This window comes from Rana temporaria, chromosome 2, assembly GCF_905171775.1.
Source record: "Rana temporaria chromosome 2, aRanTem1.1, whole genome shotgun sequence".
NCBI classification, from domain to species: Eukaryota; Metazoa; Chordata; class Amphibia; order Anura; family Ranidae; genus Rana; species Rana temporaria.
Window position 1 is genome coordinate 242850171 of NC_053490.1, and position 20485 is coordinate 242870655.

A 20485-nucleotide genomic window follows, 5' to 3' on the forward strand; every position below is an offset into this window, starting at 1 on the left:
GGCAGCGCGGAAGTGCTGTTGTGGGATACCTGGACGACCTTCTCCTGAGAGCTTCTTTAAGCTCAGAATTAGGAGAGGATGTGTCCATATCCTGCCAGCCCCTCCAAAAGATTTGGGTGGCTACTGATTGTCCAGCAGTCGATGTTGGTACCGTCTCAGTGACTGGAATACCTGGGGTTGGTCCTGGATTCCTCAGAAGCGAGTTTTTTCTCCCAACGGAAAAACTCCAGACACTGCAATCTGCGGCGCAGTGGTTAGCGACCCAGAAGTGGTCGTCGCTTCGCTTTTGCAAGAGAATTCTGGGTCCCATGGTAGCCTCTTTCGAGGCAGTTCTGTATGCCCACACGAGTGTTACAGAAAGAGATTCTGTCACGTTGGGACAAGCTCCCTTCGTCTCTGGATTACCAGATTTGGGTGAGTCGCCTGGTCAGGTCCTCCCTAGTGTGGTGGCTGACATCTCCGGTACTTAGGACCGGGAAATTATTTTTGCCGTGCTATCGGACGGTGGTCACGACGGATACCGGCTGGGGGCATTTCTGGAGTGTCCAGTCAGCTCAGGTGGAGTCCCGTCTGCCAGTCAATGTCCTGGAGCTCCGGGCTATCACGGCGGAGGTTGCACACATCCTCCGGTGAGCCACAAGGTACGTTCCGGCTTTGTCGGCCGTGTAAATTCCGGGGGTGCAGAATTGGCAAACACTGGACCAGGGAAAATGGTCGTGGCACCCGGAAGTGTTTCAGATTTGTGCCAAAAATGGAGCACTCCAGGCGTGGCCAGGTCAAGAGACCCTTGGGCGGACGCGTCAGTCGTCTAATCTACGCCTTCCCTCCTCTGAAGCTTCTCCCTCGCCTGTTGCGCAGAGTGGAAGCGGAGGGGATACCAACAATCCTGGTCGCTCTGGATTGGCCACGCCATTCCTGGTATGCGGACCTGGTGCGTCTGGTGGCAGACGTCCCTTGGCTTCTACCCCTGAGAGTAGATCTTCTGTCGCAGGGTCCGATTTTTCTCACCCTGCTTTACAGTCGCTGGCTTTAAACGGCATGGCTGTTAAGAGCCAGGTGCTGAAGGACCGAGGTCCGTCAGACTCTGTGATCTCTACCATGTTACTTGCACGGAAGACTACTTCACGTAGGATTTGCCATCGTACGTTGAAGGCCTACATCTCTACGTGTGCAGAGATGAAATGGCACCCCCGCACATATGTGCTGTCCCGGATTCTGCTGTTCCTACAACGTGGAGTGGATCAAGCTCTCGCCTTAAGTACGTTTATGGGTCAGATTTCGGCCTTGGCTGTTTTTTGGCAGCGACCGTTGGCAATGCACTCCCTGGTGCGTACATTCGTACAGGGGGTCAGGCATGTGGCCCCTCCTGTGCGTCCTCCACTGCCTTCGTGGGACTTGAATTTGGTCCTCTCGGTGCTTCAAAAGGGCTCCGTTTGAAGACATTGGGGAGATTCCTCCGTTGACTCTGTCCCAGAAGGTGGTCTTCCTAATTCCTTCGGTCAGACGAGTTTTTGATCTGGTGGCCTTGTCTTGCAAGGCTCTTTAACTTGGTCATCCACAAGGATAAGGTGGTGCTGCGGCCGCAGCCATCGTTGCTTTCGAAGGTTGTTTCGGCTTTTCACATTAATGAGAACATTGTTTTACTATCCTTTTGTCCTCAACCGAAGAACTCGAAGGAGGCCACGTTACTTTCCTTGGACGTGGTGCGAGCCCTACGGGCGTACTTGTCTGCTACGGCTCCGTTTTCGGAGATCGGACTCACTGTTCGCGTCAGTGACTGGTCCCAAGAAAGGTCTGACGGTCTTGTCGGCCTCCATTTTCAGGTGGAGCAGACAGGTCGTGCTCCAGGCCTATGCCCTAAAGGGGCAGGCGCCTCCCTTTCTGGTTATGGCGCATTCGACCAGATCGATTTATACCTCTTGGGCTTTCCGCCGTCAAGCGTCTGTTTTACAGGTGTGTAAGACAGCGACCTGGTCGTCAACCCACACCTTTTCAAGTTTTACAAGGTGGATGTGAGTGCATCTGCGGATGCCTCCTTTGGCCGCAAGGTTTTGCAGGCGGCTGCTTAAGGTTGAAGTTCCTTCGTTGAGGAACTCTGGTTTGGTTTGTTTGGGGTGAAGCTTAATTTGCTGTGTTTTTTTTCCCACCCCTCAAATCTTTTGACACTGCTTGGTTACGTCCCTAAGGTCAATTGCTGCTGTGTCTGTCCATGAACGGAAGAGAAAATAGGATTTTTGTACTCACCGTGAAATCCATTTCTCTGAGTTCATGGACGGACACAGCACCCACCCCTCATTTTGTTTGTACTGCTTGTTACGAACTGGAGCTGCTTAGTCAGAGAGTGGGTTATACCCAGGGGACCACGCGCCCTGGGAGGAGCTGTACTGAGCAAACTGTTTTTAACACTTAAAGTGCTGTTTTCTGCCTAGTCTCTTCTGGAAGGAAGGATATAATACCCTAAGGTCAATTGCTGCTGTGTCCGTCCATGAACAGAAGAGAAATGGATTTTACGGTAAGTACAAAATCCTATTCTTCCATAATAGCATAAACACAAGTTAAAATCTATTAAACATTTTTTTTTCTTTTTTAAACTGAGATATAATTGGCTGAACACCATTATGCCTTGTTTCCACTGAACGGAACGGTTCGGGTCAGTTAGTTTGGAACGGTTTAGAATGGACTGATCTATTCTCGTGAGCGTTTCCACTGCAAATCGGACCATCAGGGACCATACAGGATTTAGAAAAAATGCCTAGCACGTCCACCAATCAGTGGAATGTATTGCATCTCCTCCCCTAATGGAACCGTTCCATTTTCTATGGCCCCACATCTGAAGCAGGACCCAGAATGGTCCGGTACGGTTCGTTTTAATGGCACACTTTCGTAATGGAAACACCCAAAATAGCGTACCGTACCGAACCGATCCGCTCAGTGGAAACGGGGCATTAGTTTCCCTTTACGTATACACCCACTGAATTAGCTTCAGGCGATACAGAGAGATGAAACAAATCCTCATACATAAAATGTACCTGTTTATCTTCAGCCCTCTCTTCTCTACAGTCTTTGAAAACACACAGATCAGAAGCTTTTTCTCCGCTCCAGCAGACAGAGGAGAGAATCTCATGTGTCACACTGCACAGCACAGAGAAGTGTGCTGGGTGTGAGGTGAGACCTGAGTGGAGGAAAATGGCACACCTTCCTCTACACAGTCTCCTAGGGAAATATGCACAGCTGAGGCTGACAATCTCCACATGTGTATTGGACTGCCTCCCAGGATTCTGTGGTGTTTGAAAAACCTGTCAGAAGTGATTAATACAGATAGCAGAGGGAAGGCAGAGGAGACAAATTATACTTGGTGCTTTGGATTGAGGCAAGTACATACTATAGAGTGATATGCTCTGTTTATTTTTCATTATAGAAATTTACAACCACTTTAAGAGATGTACAGATGTAGATGTATTCAGTGTAACTGAGACTGCACACTGCCTGTCTCAATCAATTACATATTTAAATAGATAATTGTATAGGTATTTTAATATTTGTATGCATGAAGAATATAAAGCTTTATCTAGGATTAAAGAAGTTATTTTACAGTGGAACAATGTGTAAAAAGCATTGCTTCCCACACCTACAATTTAAAGCACCTACACATTTCTAAAATAGGAACAATTCTTGTGATGCCTGAAACTATTTTTCCTTGCAGATGAAACCTGTTCTGTGTGATAAAGCTACAGAGGAGTCCAATCCTGTCAATCAAAAACTTATTGTAACAAATGAGAGTGACCTTCAAGTTGCCTATGCTAAACAAAGACGAACAAAAAGCTCTATACTTCTCCGTAAAGAGCTTGATTCTCGTGGCAAGATAGCAGCACGGGATTACCTGTTCCATGTGAATGAGGCCACAGCCGTTGTGTATGCCCGCCATGTACTTGCTTCCTTGTTGGCTGAATGGCCTGATGGCGTTCCACTGAAAGAAGACATCCTGGAATTAAGTGGACCTGCGCATATAACATATATTTTAAATATGCTAATGCATCTGGAAGAAAAACAGTTGTGGGAAAAGGTAAGATGGTTTATAAATGTTCCTTTTTATATTTTATTATATTATACATTTATCTGTATTTTTCCACAGAGAATAGTGACTTTTTCAAAAACCTTTTGGCCCATGTCATACAGGCAGTTTTTAAGAAGCGATCTGTAGCTCATATGCTAAGTGACTGGCTCTTTGCAGCGTTTAATAATAGCCACAGAGTGACCAGCGTCAGTAGCTCCTCATATCTAATGCAGCTGATGAGTGTCGTAGCACTTTTTAGGTATATATGGCGGAATAGATGGGTAATCACTGAATCCATGAGGCAAAGCAAGTTTATCTCAGCAACAATAATCATCGGGGCATAGGCTGCACTCGGAAGGCAGCTCCTAGGAGATGTGAAGGGATCTCTGCAACAATCATAACAAACAGAGTTCAAGAAAAGAGGTTGTACTACACTAGGCAGTGACATGGCGGACTTTCAAAGGCAATCACAGGGACATTTTTGGTTATAAAAAATATAGATTTAATTACAAATATACAAATAAATTTCAATAAAATATGTTGAGAAAAGTACATAAATACATATTCCTAAGCAATATTTTCGTCTCGTCTTCAGGCGAGACGAAAATATTGCTTAGGAATATGTATTTATGTACTTTTCTCAACATATTTTATTGAAATTTATTTGTATATTTGTATTTTTGTAATTAAATCTATATTTTTTATAACCAAAAATGTCCCTGTGATTGCCTTTGAAAGTCCGCCATGTCACTGCCTAGTGTAGTACAACCTCTTTTCTTGAACTACTATTTCGGATGTGGGCAAATGTGAGTGCCTATGTGTTATTCCCCTTCCCTTTTTTTTTTCATAACAAACAGAGAACACCACTCTGTGTGCAGCATGACACACTAACAACTCACCTGTAGGAATTAAAGAAGCGCTTGCCACACCCTCCAAAAGTATGGATGGTAAAAGCGGGTGGCGAGGAGGCAATACAACACCTCACTACCTGCTTTGACCCCTTGGTCGCTGTACTACTCAAGGTTGCAGGGCGCTTGGTAGGTGCCACACCCACCTAGCATGACAATAATTGTCCACTGTCGGCAAACCTGATTCCACTGTCAGCACACCTAACCACTGTCCCTTGCAGCTGCTGCTGGCCCCATTCTGGTACTGTTAGCCCTTTTAAAGTCAGGTCCCTACATCATATGGACCCAATAGTGGGGAGGGAGGGTGGGGTGTTGTACACACTCCCAGTGGCTGCAGCCACTGGGAGTGTGTGTACATCTGACAAGCTGACTGCTATCAGATGAAAACAATCCAGTGTTTGTTTCTAAACAACCCTGGTAACGGCCACACTGCAACTTGCGCACCGTGACTAGGGGAGCATCTAATGCAGTGCAATCTGCATCTTCTGTCTATCTAGGGGCATTAATTGCGCATCTAATAATGATCAGGGACTCTGTTACTGGTGTGAGTGGTGATTAGGGATATCATCACTGGTGTGGCGATGATCGGGTACACTGGGACGGGCGCCAAGGGTTTTTTTTTATTTATTTTTTTCATTTTACAAATTTGTGATTGACCTTGGTACCATGTGGTTGCTGAAACCAGTCAGAGAGATCAAATGGCAGTAAACGATGACTGTGGTCACAGATCCTGCCAGTGCGCGCTCTAGAGATTGCGCCCAAACGGCCCATGTGGGAGGACGTATGAGGCGGTTAAGGAGAATATATCGCACAAATCATCACGTAGGGTACTTTGTCCCCTACTTGATGGTAGACCTTTGCGCTAATATTGTGTAACACAAAAAATTTGAGCTACAACTTTTTTATTCTCTGGGTTGTCTTTCAGAACTTGTTTTGGGGGTTTTTGCAGTCTTCAGGGTTAAACATTTATTTTTTAAACATGCGTGTCAAAAAAAATATCTTCGACACCTACATGACAATGGACGCAGAAATAGGGTCAGTAGTCAGCGGATTCCACCATCTGCTGCGCCTACTACGCAGACTTATTCCATTTATCCCCAAAGAAGACATAGCGGTCGTGGTGGGAACAATTGTGAACTCCAGGTTGGACTATGCTAATGCACTTTACCTCGGACTCCCAAAGTACCAAATCGCTCGCCTGCAAGTCGTACAAAATACGGCCGCCAGACTTGTGACTGGGAAAAAAACATGGGAATCAATCTCACCTTCGCTGAGAACCCTTCACTGGTTGCCAGTAAAGGACAGAATTGCTTTTAAAGCACTCTGTCTGACACATAAGTGCATCCATGGGAAGGCTCCGCAATATCTTTGCGACAAGATAAAAGCTCACAACGCCAATCGCATTCTGCGATCCACCAACCAAAATCTGCTTCAGATACCCAAAGCCAAATTCAAGTCCAAAGGAGAAAGAAGATTTGCGCTCCAATGTCCCAGACTATGGAATGCTTTACCAACCAGCATTCGGTTGGAGGAAAACCACCTGACCTTCAGAAGAAAGATCAAAACTCATCTCTTTTGATATCAAGAGAGACAGGAACAACGAGCGCCCAGAGGCGATTTAGTTCGCATGTGCTGCGCTATATAAGTTTTTTCATTCATTCAAAAACTCTGCTCTGGCAGTAAAAGGGTTAAGGCAGGGATATAGAGTGGTGGGGTGCAGTTGATATTACTACGCTGTGGACTGCAGCAGGAACTAGAGAAGCAGTGTCTTCAAATCCGGGAGCCTGCTCACTCCGCATGAACCAGCTGTTCAACTTAAAATCAAAGTCCCACTGCTTCTGTATGAGGTGCCACTGTTCACCAGACTGCAGGTCAGCAAGTCAAGGGCGCCATGTACCTGTCACATGGCTGCGATTGACAGGTTGCCAACCCCTGGTCTAAACTGTTTTTGAGATTTAATTGAAACTGAGAAAAGGTTGTTATACATTACCAGATGTATATGGCCAGACTTTTGGCCATTTGCAATTGTGTCAAGCTTTACAGTAACTTGTCTTCTGATTTTAGCTTACAGGTGTGTGCACAGTAAATGCTTTGTTCCTTTTTTCTTATTTTAAATGAGAATGGCTGGTTCCAGAGAGATTTGCAACATGTTCCAATACACTGTGGTGTAGTAAGGAGGGGTTTGGCTTCCTAGAGGACTGGGCCGACTTCTCAGTCGATACCCAGTACTATAGAAGGGACGGACTGCATCTAAATGAGGAGGGTGCAGATCAGCTGGGAATGAAGATGGCCAAAAAGTTAGAGCACTTATTAAACTAGGCGACGGGAAGGAGGGTCCAGAGGTAGCGATTGTCTACGTGGAAAATATTTCGGAGGGTAGTATTATGGGCATTAACGGTAGGGTAACCAAAGCACATAAACCCAAGGTAAGTATAGTAGCAAGTCCTAGTTGCAATCTCAGAACACCCAAGAGGATAGTAAGTGACCAGTCAAAATATATTGATGCATTAAAGTGTTTGTTCACCAATGCCAGAATCTGCCAAGCAAAATAGCGGAGTTGAAAGTTCTGGTGCATCAGGAGAGTTATGAAGTAATCGGTATTGCTGAAACTTGGCTTCATGCCTCACATGATTGGGCTATTAATATTCCTGGCAATGCACTCCCTTGGAAAGACAGGGTAAAAAGGAAAAATAGAAGGGTCTGTCTCTGTGAGAAGTGATCTCAAAGCGAGTGTGAAATGGTGGATGAAATCTGAATCTGAGTGTGTTGAGTCTGAAGCATTATGGGTGGAACTGCATACAGATGTGCGTAGTTCAAATTTAATCATTGGAGTTTGTTATAGACCACCCAATGTTAATGAGGAGGTGGAGACTCGGCTCCTTGCACAGATGGAAAGGGCTGGGACGGTGATAATAATGGGGATTTTAACTACCCAAAGATTAACTGGAGTAATTGCACTGCTGGGACAGTTAAAGGGCAAAAATTTATAAACCTATTACAGGACAATTTTATGGTCCAGTTTATTGAGGCCCCAACTAGGAATGATGCTTTGTTGGACCTGGTAACATCAAACCATGCAGAGCATATTACTAATGTTCAGATAAAGGAACACCTGGGTAGCAGTGACCATAACATGATTTCATTTGATGTTGGCTGTAAGCAAAAATCACATACAGGAATAATAAAAACAGCATTGACCTTAGGGTTATATACCTTTCCTTCTAGGAGAGACTAGGCAGAAAAGAAACAGCACTTTAAGTGTTAAAAACACTTCTCTCAGTACAGCACCTCCCAGGGGGCGTGTCCCCCGGGTACATCCCGCTCTCTGGAAGCATCCAGCCTCAGTTTTAATCTGCCTAGCGTCAGGAGAGCTTGGCCTTTTCTGGAGTCCACGTGCTCTGGAGATTTTTTGCGATTTTTTTCGCCTTTATTTTTTTTGGTTCCTGCATTTTTGGATCCTGGGATCTCTATCAACTGCCGACTGGGTGACAGGCTGGATCTGCGATCCTTGTAGTCCCCCCATGTTCGGCCATCGAGCGTGTGCCGGTCTTTAACTAGGCCGTCCACGACATGCCCCGTTGCTCCAGGGGCGGCCGATGAACTACATGTTCCAGGGCTCACATATGACCGGTCTCTATGGCTGTGTCACAGTGTGCCGGGCCGACAGCCACGCTGCAAGCAGACGTTGGTTCTGTCTGGAATGCCTCCAGCCGGTGGTCGCAGGACGGGTAAGTAGTATCCCCTTGCCGCGGCAGGGTGATTTCGACTGGTGCATTCCTGGGCCGGTCGACTGTGGGTCCACCCTGCTTTCCTCTCTCCCTTTTTCCTCTCCCTCCTTCCCTGTTGCTGGGTGGCGGCTGTGAGGTGGGGGGTCCACCTGGGGGGGGCTCTTCTACTGCCGGGGGGGGCTGTGCTGCTGTGGGGTACTATATTTTTTGCTGTACTGGTGCTGTATTATTTTACTGTAAGGTGCTGTGTCTGTCTGCTGTGTTTCACTGTGTGTATACATTTTGCCGCGGCTCTATGTCGGCGGCCATTTTCTTGTAGCCCGCATGCTGTTTTTCTGCATGTCGGCGGCCATTTTAGAAATGCTTTGGCCTCTAGTGCCTAGAATAACGGCGCGAACACCACATTTTTTTTCTTCTGAGGAAACAACACGGCACAGGCAGCACTCTCAGCTCTGCACAACGGTACAGTCTGGTTCTGGGTGGTGAGTCCCCTGCTCTCGGTATCAGCCAGGAGGGTGACCGGTGGGTCCCGTTTTTGGGTCTGCAGTACTAAGGTGGCATTTTTTAGGTGGACAGCTGGGAGTCTGAACAACCAGGGCCCTCATGTGAGGCTTCATCCCCAACCATGCCAGAGTTAACCCTTAGTGCCCCTGCTCCTGTGGCCTCGCTGGATGCTGTGACGGCAGTCCTGGAGGCGTTTGTTGCCAGGATTGAAGCGTCAAGTGGCCAGAAGGGGGGTAAAAATCGCCCCCTCCCTGAGCCTGCTTCTGGGGATGTCTCTGATGCAGAATCAGGTGCTGCTTCTGCTTTGACCATGGTTCTGTCATGTCAGATGATGCAGGCTAATCCACGCGGACATTGAGGACGATTCTGCTTCAAGGTCAAAGCAGGATAAGGAATTTGTTGGAGCTCTTATCACTGCGGTGCGGGATACTCTAAAACTTGAGGATTTGGCGGAGGCATCAAACATGCCGTTCCCTTTTGGGTTCCGCAAGCTACCCCGCAAAAGTGTTTCCTTGTGTTCCGTATCTGGACGACTTGTTATACAAGGAATGGGATCAGCTGCAGAAAGCTTTTGCTGTACCAAAGTACTTTGCGGTCCGTTGCCCACTTTTTTTGGAAATCCTCCCCAAAAGGGTATCTCCTCCGTCAGTGGACCCCCCTGTGTCCAGGCTGAACACGGCTACCACATTGCCTTTGGAAGGGGCTCCTGCATTTAAGGACCCCGCAGATAGGAGAGCTGAGGCTGTGGCCCGCTCCTTATTCACAGTGGTGGGGTCGGCGGTGAGACCGGTTTTGGCCGGGGGGCTGGTGTCGCAGACACTTACCGAACGGGCTAAGTCCCTGGCGCAAGAGCTGGAGGCTCAGAATGCTTCTGAGACCTGCGTTGACCTGGCTGACCAGTTAGTGCAAGGTCTAAAGTTTGTCTGTGAGTCAGCCCTGGATACGCTTCCCTTGCTCTCCAGGGCCTCCGCCTACACGGTGGTACTACGCCGCCTTGTGTGGCTGAAGTGTTGGTCTGCGGACCAGTCCTCTAAGAAGTCCCTGGTGGACTTACCCTTTTAAGGGTGAACGGCTTTTTGGGGCGTCCCTAAATGACATCATAAAGGATGCCACAGGCGGTAAGAGCACTCTGCTCCCGCAGTCTGGGAAGGGTAAGGAGCCTCGCCGTAGGCAAGGGCCCTCATTTACTGCCCACCAAGTGCGGCAGGAAAACGTTTTCAAGGTGCCCAGGTGTCCACTGAAGGACTAAAGCGCACCTGGTACCACAAGCCCAACAAGCCTGCATCCGCATGAAGGTTCGCCCCCCGCCTATATCTCGGTGGGGGGCCGCTTTGCGAAATCGCGGCTCGGTGGAGGTCTCTTCTTTCCGACCGTTGGGTTTGCGAAGCAGTTTCCTCAGGGTACAAGATAGTTTCTCTCTTGTCCACCAAACAGATTTTTTTCCCTCCAACCTCCGGCTTCCTCCGTGTTGCCTGAAGGATCTGTCAGGGGCTGTCCAGGATCTTCTGGTCAGGGGAGTGATTGTGCCGGTTCCCTCACCGGAACATTTTCAGGGGTTTTACTCCAATCTGTTTGTAGTCCCCAAGAAGGATGGGGTCTGTCCAGTCCTGGACCTCAAGGCCCTCACTTGTTTTGTCAAAGTACAAAAGTTCAGGATGGAGTCGATACGCTCAGTAATAGCAGCGCTCCATCAGGGGGATTTCCTAGCATCCTTGGATATCAAGGACGCGTACCTGCATATCCCCATATGTGCAAAACACCAGAGATTTCTGCGACTTGCGATCGGAGAGGACCACTTTCAATTTGTGGCCCTCCCGTTCGGCCTGGCCTCGGCACCACAGGTTTTTACCAAGGTGCTCGCCCCAATTCTGGCCCTGCTGCGGCAGCGTGGGATACCTGGACGACCTTCTTCTGAGAGCTTCCTCAAGCTCAGAGTTAGAGGAGGACGTGTCTATCACCTGTCAGACCCTCCTAGAATTCGGTTGGCTGCTGAATATCCAGAAGGTCAGTACTGGTACCGGCTCAGCGGCTGAGGTTGGTCCTGGATTCCTCAGAGGCGAGAGTTTTCCTCCCAGAGGAAAAATTGCAGACTCTGCAATCTGCGGTGCAGCGGTTGACGACCCAGAAGTGGTCGTCGCTTCGCTTTTGCATGAGAGTGCTGGGTCTGATGGTGGCCTCTTTCAAGGCAGTCCCGTATGCCCAATTTCACACTCGAGTGTTACAGAAGGAGATTCTGTCACGTTGGAACAAGCTTCCTTCGTCTCTGGATTACCAGATTCGGGTGAGTCGACTGACCAAGTCCTCCCTAGTGTGGTGGCTGACATCTCCGGTACTCCGTACCGGGAAATAGTTTCTGCCGTGTCATTGGACAATGATCACGGCGGATGCCAGCCTCTCCGGCTGGGGGGGTGTCTGGGGTGTCCAGTCAGCCCAGGGGCGCTGGACTCAGGAGGAGTCCCGCCTTCCAATCAATGTACAAGCCAACCTCAATGTTCTGTCTAATTGGGCGACTATGTGGCAGATGAGGTTTAATGTTGATAAATGTAAAGTTATGCACTTGGAGAGATTTTTTTTATATGGTTGAACTGGATGGACTTGTGTCTTTTTTCACCCTGACTAACTATGTAACACTTCCATGCTGTAATTACTGCATTAAATGATCACTGATCAAAATAATTCACACATGCTTTTATTCATACAGTGTGAAAACATTCTAAATGTATTTAACTGTTTTCTGGACTTTTAAATATATATTTGCCTATCGGTGCATTCTTATGTAACTGGTGACTGTAGTGCAGGGAACCTGCTGCTGAAGGGATCACTTAAACAGGGGTAGGCAACCTTGGCCCTCCAGCTGTGGTGAAGCTACAAGTCCCATGAGACATTGCAAGACACTGACAATCACAGGCATGACTCCTAGAGGCCTATACTTCATAATTAGTCAGAAAATGTTGTCACCCTGAGACAGGCAGTGTGGTGTTGGCAGGATTATCGGATGCAAATAAGGAAAAAAGATTGAATGCTATTTTTATATTGCGTCTAGTACATATAAGGAATGGCAATATATTACATTTTTGTTCTTGTTGTTAAAGTGGAGGTTCACCCAAAAACCTTTTTTTTTTATATATATTAGATTGAGGCTCGTTTTGTCAAGGGGAATCGGGTGTTTTTTTTTACAATCGAAGCAGTACTTACCGTTTTAGAGATGCATCTTCTCCGCCGTTTCCGGGTATGGGCTGCAGGACTGGGCGTTCCTACTTGATTGACAGGCTTCAGACGGTCGCATACATCGCGTCACGGTTTTCCAAAAGTAGCCGAACGTCGGTGCGCAGGCGCCGCATAGAGCCGCACTGACGTTCGGCTTCTTTCGGCTACTCGTGACGCGATGTATGCGACCGTCGGAAGCCTGTCAATCAAATAGGAACGCCCAGTCCCGAAGACCATACCCGGAAGCGGCGGAGAAGATCGCTCTCTAAAATGGTAAGTACTGCTTCGATTTTAAAAAAACTACCCGATTCCCCTTGGCAAAATAAGCATCAATCTAATGTTAAAAAAATAAAATAACATTTTTGACAGTGTAGCACTACAGTTCACACATGATTGTTTGTTTATTGTATTATACAATGTATTATATTAAGTCATGGTTCTTTATAAATTTGGTGGAGTATTCAATCAGATATCCGATTTTAATTATTCACCTGAAAAATATACTTGTGTTGCAGATTTTACAGAAGGTGTTGGGAGGCTGTAGTGGAATTATGCTTGGAACAGTAGCAGTTACTGCCTGTCAGTTTATGGAAGAACCAGGAACAGCAGTACAAGTACGGGAATCTAAACATCCTTACAACAACAACACAATCTTTGAGGTAATGCAATCCATCATAACCTACTAAAAATGAACTGTGGAATCTTTTTTTCCTGAAGTATTCCTATATTTAGGCCTTGTTCATACAGACATACTACAGTGTACAATTGTGCAAGGTCCGTGTTTGCAAAAGCTGCATGTCACAATCGGTATATCCAGAGATATAGACAACTGAATTTATTTCCAATTAACTTCTTCTCGCCCTAGGCTTCCTCTCCCTGCCATCGATCTTCTGGGACCCAACACAGGTCCCAGAAGATTGGATGTCCAATAGCAGCATGCAGGGCGACATGCGTAGGGCATGCCCAGCCGTGAAGCTGTAAGCTGTCATGGCCGGGTGCCCAAAGTTGCTATATTGGCGTAGAGGAGAGGAGGGGGAGTGGAGCGAGGCTTCAGGCGGCCGCATCGCTGGACTTTGGACAGGTGAGTGTCTGATTATTAAAAGTCCGTAGCTGTGCTTTTTGTAGCTGCTGACTTTTAATAAACGAAAAAAACGGGTGGAACTCCGCTTTAATGAACCAAAACAGTGCTTGTACTATTTTTTTTGTAATGCAGCGTAGTACAACACACCCTAGCAATGCATACCCACCAGAATGGCACTGCATCACACCAATGCATGTTCATGCTAATCCTAAAAATATATGATGAGAACCCAATAATATAAAGGTGTTGGTATTATACTTTGTTCATTCAAAGATACATTTCCAAAGTTGCATATTTGTGTGTTCCAAATGTGTGTGAACCTCTAGGATTGCCAAGTTAATTGAAGGGAAGATAAGATCCTGATTTGACTCCAGGATTTCTCTAAGAATCCCATGTTACCATCTAGGGAACTAAAGGGTCTCTTACTTTATCTACATAGTTACATAGTAGGTGAGGCTGAAAAAAGACCATCTAGTCCAACCTAATGTGTGTGATTATATGTCAGTATTACCTTGTATATCCCTGTATGTTGTGATCGTTCGGGTGCTTATCTAATAGTTTATTTAAACTATTGATGCCCCCGTTGAGACCACTGCATGTGGAAGGGAATTCCACATCCTTCCCGCTTTTACAGTAAAGAACCCTCTATGTAGTTTAAGGTTAAACCTCTTTTCTTCTCATTTTAATGAGTGGCCGCGTGTCTTGTTAAACTCCCTTCTGTGAATTTTGTTTTTTATCCCTATTGTGGGGTCACCAGTACGGTATTTGTAGATTGAAATCATATCCCCTCTCAAGCGTCTCTTCTCCAGAGAGAATAGGTTCAGTGCTCAAAAACCTTTCCTCATAACTAATATCCTCCAGACCCTTTATTCGCTTTGTTGCCCTTCTTTGTACACTCTCCGTTTTTAATTTCAATTCATCCTTCCGCAGGACTGGTTCCCAGAACTGGACTGCATACTCTAGGTGTGGCCGGACCAGAGTCTTGAAGAGCGGAGGAATAATTTTTTTCTCTGGAGTTGATCCCCTTTTTAATTCATGCCAATATTCTGTTTGCTTTATTAGCAGCAGCTTGGCATTGCATGCCATTGCTGAGCTCATCGTCTACTAGGAGCGCCCCCATGTCCTTTTCCATCCTAGATTCCCCCAGAGGTTCTCCACCCCCCCCCCCCCCCCCCAGTGTATAGATTGCATTCATATTTTTGCTACCCAAATGCTCTATTTTACAATTTTCTACATTGAACCTCATTTGCCATGTAGTTGCCCACCCCATTAATTTGTTCAGATCTTTTTGCAAGGTTTCCACATCCTGCGGAGAAGTTATTGCCCTGCTTGGCTTAGTATCGTCCGCAAATGGAGATTGCACTGTTCACTCCTTCCTCCAGGTAGTTTATGAACAAATTAAATAGGATTGGAGCACAGAACCCTGGGGGACCCCACTACCCACCCCTGACCATTCTGAGTACTCCCCATTTATCACCACCCTTTGAACTCGCCCTTGTAGACAGTTTTCAATCCATGTACTCGCCCTATGGTCCATTCCAACGGACCTCATTTTGTACAGTTAACGTTTATGGGGAACTGTGTCAAATGCTTTTGCAAAATCCAGATACACCACATCTATGGGCCTTCCTTTATCTAGATGGTAACTCACCTCCTCATGGAAGGTTAATAGATTGGTTTGGCAAGAACGATTCTTCATAAATCCATGCTGATTACTACTAATGATACCGTTCTCATTACTAAAATCTTGTATATAGTCCCTTATTATCCCTTCCAAGAGCTTACATACTATTGATGTTAGGCTAACTGGTCTGTAATTCCCAGGTATGCATTTTGGGCCCTTTTTAAATATTGGTGCTACATTGGCTTTTCTCGAATCGGTTAGTACCATTCCAGTCAATAGACTGTCAGCAAAAATTAGGAACAATGGTCTGGCAATTTCTTGACTGAGTTCCCCAAGTACCCTCGGGTGCAAGCCATCTGGTCCTGGTGATTTATTAATGTTAAGTTTGCCAAGTCTAATTTTAATTCTAATTCTGTTCTCTGTAACCATGGAGGTGCTTCCTGTGACTTATCTAATCACAGTCTTCGTGCGCTCACCACCATAAAAAAAACGGAACAACGATGGTCATGATGTATGGTAAAGAAGTTTCCTTTTTGGATGTTCAGTTGATTGGTGAATTAGATTGGGTATTTACCTGTTTGTATAGGAAGCCGTTGGCAGGCAGAAGCCTTTTGCAAGCCCAAGCTAGTCATGCTCTGCATACCATAAGACCCCTTTCACACTGAGGCATTTTTCAGGCACTAAAGGTCTAAAAATAGCATCTGTAAAGCACCTGAAAAATGCCTCCTCTGCCACCCCAATGTGAAAGCCTGAGTGCTTTCACACTGGCGCTGTGCTGGCAGGACGTTAAAAGTCCTGCAAGCAGCATCTTTTGGGTGGTCGAGGAGCGATGTATACACAACTTCTCCACCGCCCCTGCGCATTGAAATGAATAGAAACCATTGCACATCGCTTCAGCAGCGGCGCTACACAGGCACTATTAACCCTTTGACTGCTAGCAGAGGTTAAGAGCATCCTGCTATCAGCTGAAAAGCCCCGCTAAAACTAGTGCCACTTTGCCTCTTGTGTGGCCGCTAATGCCAAAGGGTGCTTAAAGAAATTCCTGTAGGGCAGTTCTTACATCTTCGCTGGATTTGTAGTATGATTAAAGATTTTGAACAGGAGGCTTCCTTATATCCTTCCTATATGTAAAAATGTTGCTAATCCAACTTTTTTTTTTTAATTGGTGCAAGTGTCCATCCATTCACACTTGTCATCCGACTTTGAACATCAAAGTAGGAAGACAAGTCGTACCCCATGTTTTTCAATGATAACCATTCATAAATGTGTGACCTAAATTTGCAGCGACTTCCAAATAGTTTGTGCACTACTTTGTGGATGTGAAAAATATTGCGCTATCCCAGAACAAAAAACAAAAACCCTAGAAGGGAGGGAGGGGTGTAGCAGCTGCACTAGAATGCGACAAAATTAAAAAAGGAGTGTGGGTGAATGTGTAGCGCTACGTGTAAGTGAAATATGAAAAAAACACCAAATGATCTATACTCAACAGAGTATAACTATAACATAATAATGTTCAGTCCATGTAGAAATTCAATGTGATAAATTGTCCATCGTGTGTGGATAACATATTAAAGAAGTCATTAGATTGAATAAACCATCTCAACGATAATCTTCAGATGAGAGATGTAATTGAGACTGTGCTTACCGGAACCGTTGGACCCGACTGTCGTACGTCAACAGGTCAATCGAGCTTAACCACTTTACAACCGCCCCATAGACAAAATACGTCCTCGACTTTGTGCGGTGATATCTAAATGATGGGTGCAGCTACAGGCATCATTCAGATATCACCGTCTTCAGCCGGCGATTCTGTGCACAATAAAAACTATCAAAGCGGCAGTTCTGCCGCTTGATCATTTTTATAAGCAGCGGGAGGGGACGCCCCCCCCCCTCCTGCCGCCATCCGGTGCTTCTCCGAGCTCTTCCGTGCCATCGGGGGCCCGGAGAGTGAATCGGTCGGCACTGGTTGGGAAGCATAGAGATGACTGGTGACCAGATGGTCACCAGTCATCTCTGACCGTCGGATGCCCGGGCGCGACGTTATGACGTCACGCCCGGTACCCGGAAGTAAACAAAGCCGCAATCGCGGCTGTCGGTGTGAAGATCGGTGAATGTTTTTTCACCGATTTCATGCTTGTGAGCCTGGAGGAGACATGTGGGGTCTTATTGACCCCACATCTCTCCATAAAGAGGACCGGTCACACTGATTCCTATTACAAGGGATGTTTACATTACTTGTAATAGGAATAAAAGTGATCAAATAAAAATAAAAGTGTAAAAATTTAAAAATAAAGTAAAAAAAAACTTTTGTCTTCGGTAGCTCGCGCGCAGAAGCGAACACGCATGCAAGTCCCGCCCACATATGTAAACGCCTCTCGAACCCCACGTGTGAGGTATCGGCGCATGCGTTAGAGCGTGTGCAACAATTCTAGCACTAGATCTCCTCTGTAACTCGAAAATAGTAACCTGTAAAAAAAATTAAAGCGTCGCCTATGGAGATTTTTAAGTACCGGAGTTGGGCGCCATTCCATTAATGTGTGCGCAATTTTAAAGCGTGACATGTTGGGTATCTATTTACTCGGCCTAACATCGTCTTTCACATTATACAAAAAAATTGGGCTAACTTTACTGTTTTGTTGTTTTTTAATTCATGAAACCGTTTCTTTTCCCCAAAAAAAGGTGTTTGAAAAATTATTGCGCAAATACCGTGCGAGAAAAAAAGTTGCAATGACTGCCATTTTATTCCCTAGGATGTCTGCTAAAAAAAATGTATATAATGTTTGGGGGTTCTGATTAATTTTCTAGCAAAAAAATGTGATTTTTACATGAAGGAGAGAAGTGGCAGAATAGGCGCGGTTGTAAAGTAGTTAAGGTATCCAACCAACTGTGCAACTGGACTGTCAATGAGGATCCAAGAAGAAGTGGGGTGCACCACCCTGGTGTCCAGAAGATGTCAACTCGAGGTAAGGTCAATAGGCCCCCATGTTCCTCTGCCGGAGGTGACTCCAATTGAAGTGTCAAAACCATGGAGCAGTTGGAAAAAACGTGGAGATCCACCAACCATCTGAAAGCAACTTGGTTCAGGCAAGCAACAACCATTGGTGGGGGCTCCGATGCTGCAGGTCAACAAAAGAAGGTTTTAATGATAAAAACCAACATACAAGTTAAAAGGGTGATCACAGTTTAAAAATCCATAAAAGCAATATGGGGAGCGGTGTACCTGGCAGACACGTTTCGTTCCAAGAAGGACTTCATCTGAAGATTATCGTTGGGATGGTTTATTCAATCTCATGACATTTTTAATATGTTATCCACACACGATGGACAATTTACCGCATTGAATTTCTACATGGACTGATTGTTTTCATGTGGACTAAACATTATTATGTTATAGTTATACTCTGAGTATACATTTTTGGTGTGTTTTTTCATTTTTCACTTACACGTAGCACTACATATAGCCCAACTTTCATGCAACTTGAGGGCTGTAGACTTTAATGCGAACCCTCAAAAGTTGCTTGAAAGTCTTACCTGAATGTTATACAGTGCAACAGTTGTCCATTATCTTTAGTCGCATCCAAGTCATACCCATCCAAATTTGCACTTCAAAGTAAAGTCAAGCTACTTTGGATTCGTACAAGTGTGAATGGAGCCTTAAAAATGAAGAGTTACAGAGAACTTATAACACATAATGTTGCATACATTTAACCTTTATAGGAAAAACAATGATGCTACATTTACCAAACCGTTAATATTTGCATAGGCCAGTTACACATACACTTCCTTAGCAATAATCAGTAGTGACAAATTTCATGTGGAGCTCGGGACGATGAGTGCCGGCTTGCTGTGGGGGCACCTGGAGAAAAGGAGGAGCCAGGAGCGATGGTGGGGGACCTGAGCAGAGGAGGATTGGGGCTGCTCTGTGCAAAACCATTGCACAGAGCAGGTAAGCATAACATATTTCTTATAAAAAACAAACCAACAAGAGACAGTCATGAGTATATAAGGTAAACAAATCTACTGATTTAATTGATGCTATTTCTCCTTTTAGTGGATCTGTTAATAGGCGTTTAGTGAGTTAGCTCTGCCAACAGTTGTTGCTATTTTGTTGATTACCCAGACCATGGCAGAGTGGACTAGAGAACTCGGTAGTGAACTTTCTCCCATTACAGATGTTTCTAATCTTACTGCAAGATGACAACGCTAGCACCTTAGCACTGCTTCTCTGTGTAGATGCAATTGAGAATGTGATTCATCAGATCCCCAGAATAGCATTACTTTCTGTGCATGTGTTGAAAATCTTATGTTGGCAGAACACCGTTGTGAAAAGTGCCTTTTGTGCATGCCCTTTGGAAACTCCTTTGAAGAATACTTTGAGGCAGTTACTGAGGTAAAGGGGTTCCTACCCTATTATTCACAATCTCGCCTCAGCTACCATGCGAGTACTATCTGTCACCTCAGGGAGTCGTCATATACTGCAGGTCCCCATTGCAGACGCCTCACAGCTAAAGCCCACCAGACTTGCTTGGAATCCACCTTTGCAGTAAAAGTTGCCCCACCCCTTAACAAAAAAGGGGAAGAGGAGAATGTCTAATAACATTTGCTGCTTATTAGGCAAAGATGTCCTGACCTTTTAATTCACTCTGTTCTTTGGAGAGGTACACCAAGAAGTTCTAATGCTGTCCTTTCTCTGTTGTTTTTATTCATTTTTTTTTTTATGTTGCACGTTACGAATTGCTGCTTCACAAGGCAGACTGTTTCTTACACCTCCTTGCAGCTTACAATCACAAGGGGTAATTATCTCCTCCCCTCTCATAGAGGATTTCAAGTTTTTTTTAAATCCTGCAGTTACCCAGATCTGTTCAATAGTGCATCGCCAATTATACTCACAAGAATATTTATCTACTGTAGTAACCAGCCTCCTGGTTGGTATCCTCTAGACTTTTCACCATGTCAACTGCAGCAAAGTGACTTCTGCCAGCTCTTCTATAGACCTACTGGTAATCTCTCATATGAGAGATCTTCTAATTTTAAAAGCAACTGCAATACAATGATATTGTTCTATGCATCCCTGTATACGTCAATGTAGCTTTTACATGTTAAATTGGTAGAATTCGACCTGTAAGCAAATCCTGTCACATGTACCATGTTGCCTTGGAGACCTTTTTATTAAAAAAAAAAAAAGTTTCTGAGCCCCTGACACTAATGCTTTCACTTTCCCCTACAGTGGACACCACAACCTTCCCAAGCTTCTCCCCTGACCTTGTGCTGCTCAGAATATCTAGGTCTGGGTTTTATTTATAGTACTTCCTCTTCAGCACAGCATTTGTCTATTGCTGACGCAATGTTCATAATCGTGCTGCCACTGACGCCCTTTTT

The 20485-nt window shown here is 45.5% G+C and overlaps 1 protein-coding gene across 2 annotated transcripts in view; it reads left to right on the plus strand.

Annotated features, from left to right (window-relative positions):
- The window catches only part of ZZEF1 (zinc finger ZZ-type and EF-hand domain containing 1), a 300633-nt gene that overhangs the window by 253357 nt on the left and 26791 nt on the right, over positions 1–20485 (plus strand). For both annotated transcript variants that reach the window (XM_040336714.1, XM_040336715.1), the window contains 2 exons: positions 3704–4063; positions 12917–13060. In XM_040336714.1, coding sequence (XP_040192648.1) covers positions 3704–4063; positions 12917–13060 — 504 coding nt within the window. The remainder of the gene's footprint in view (positions 1–3703; positions 4064–12916; positions 13061–20485) is intronic.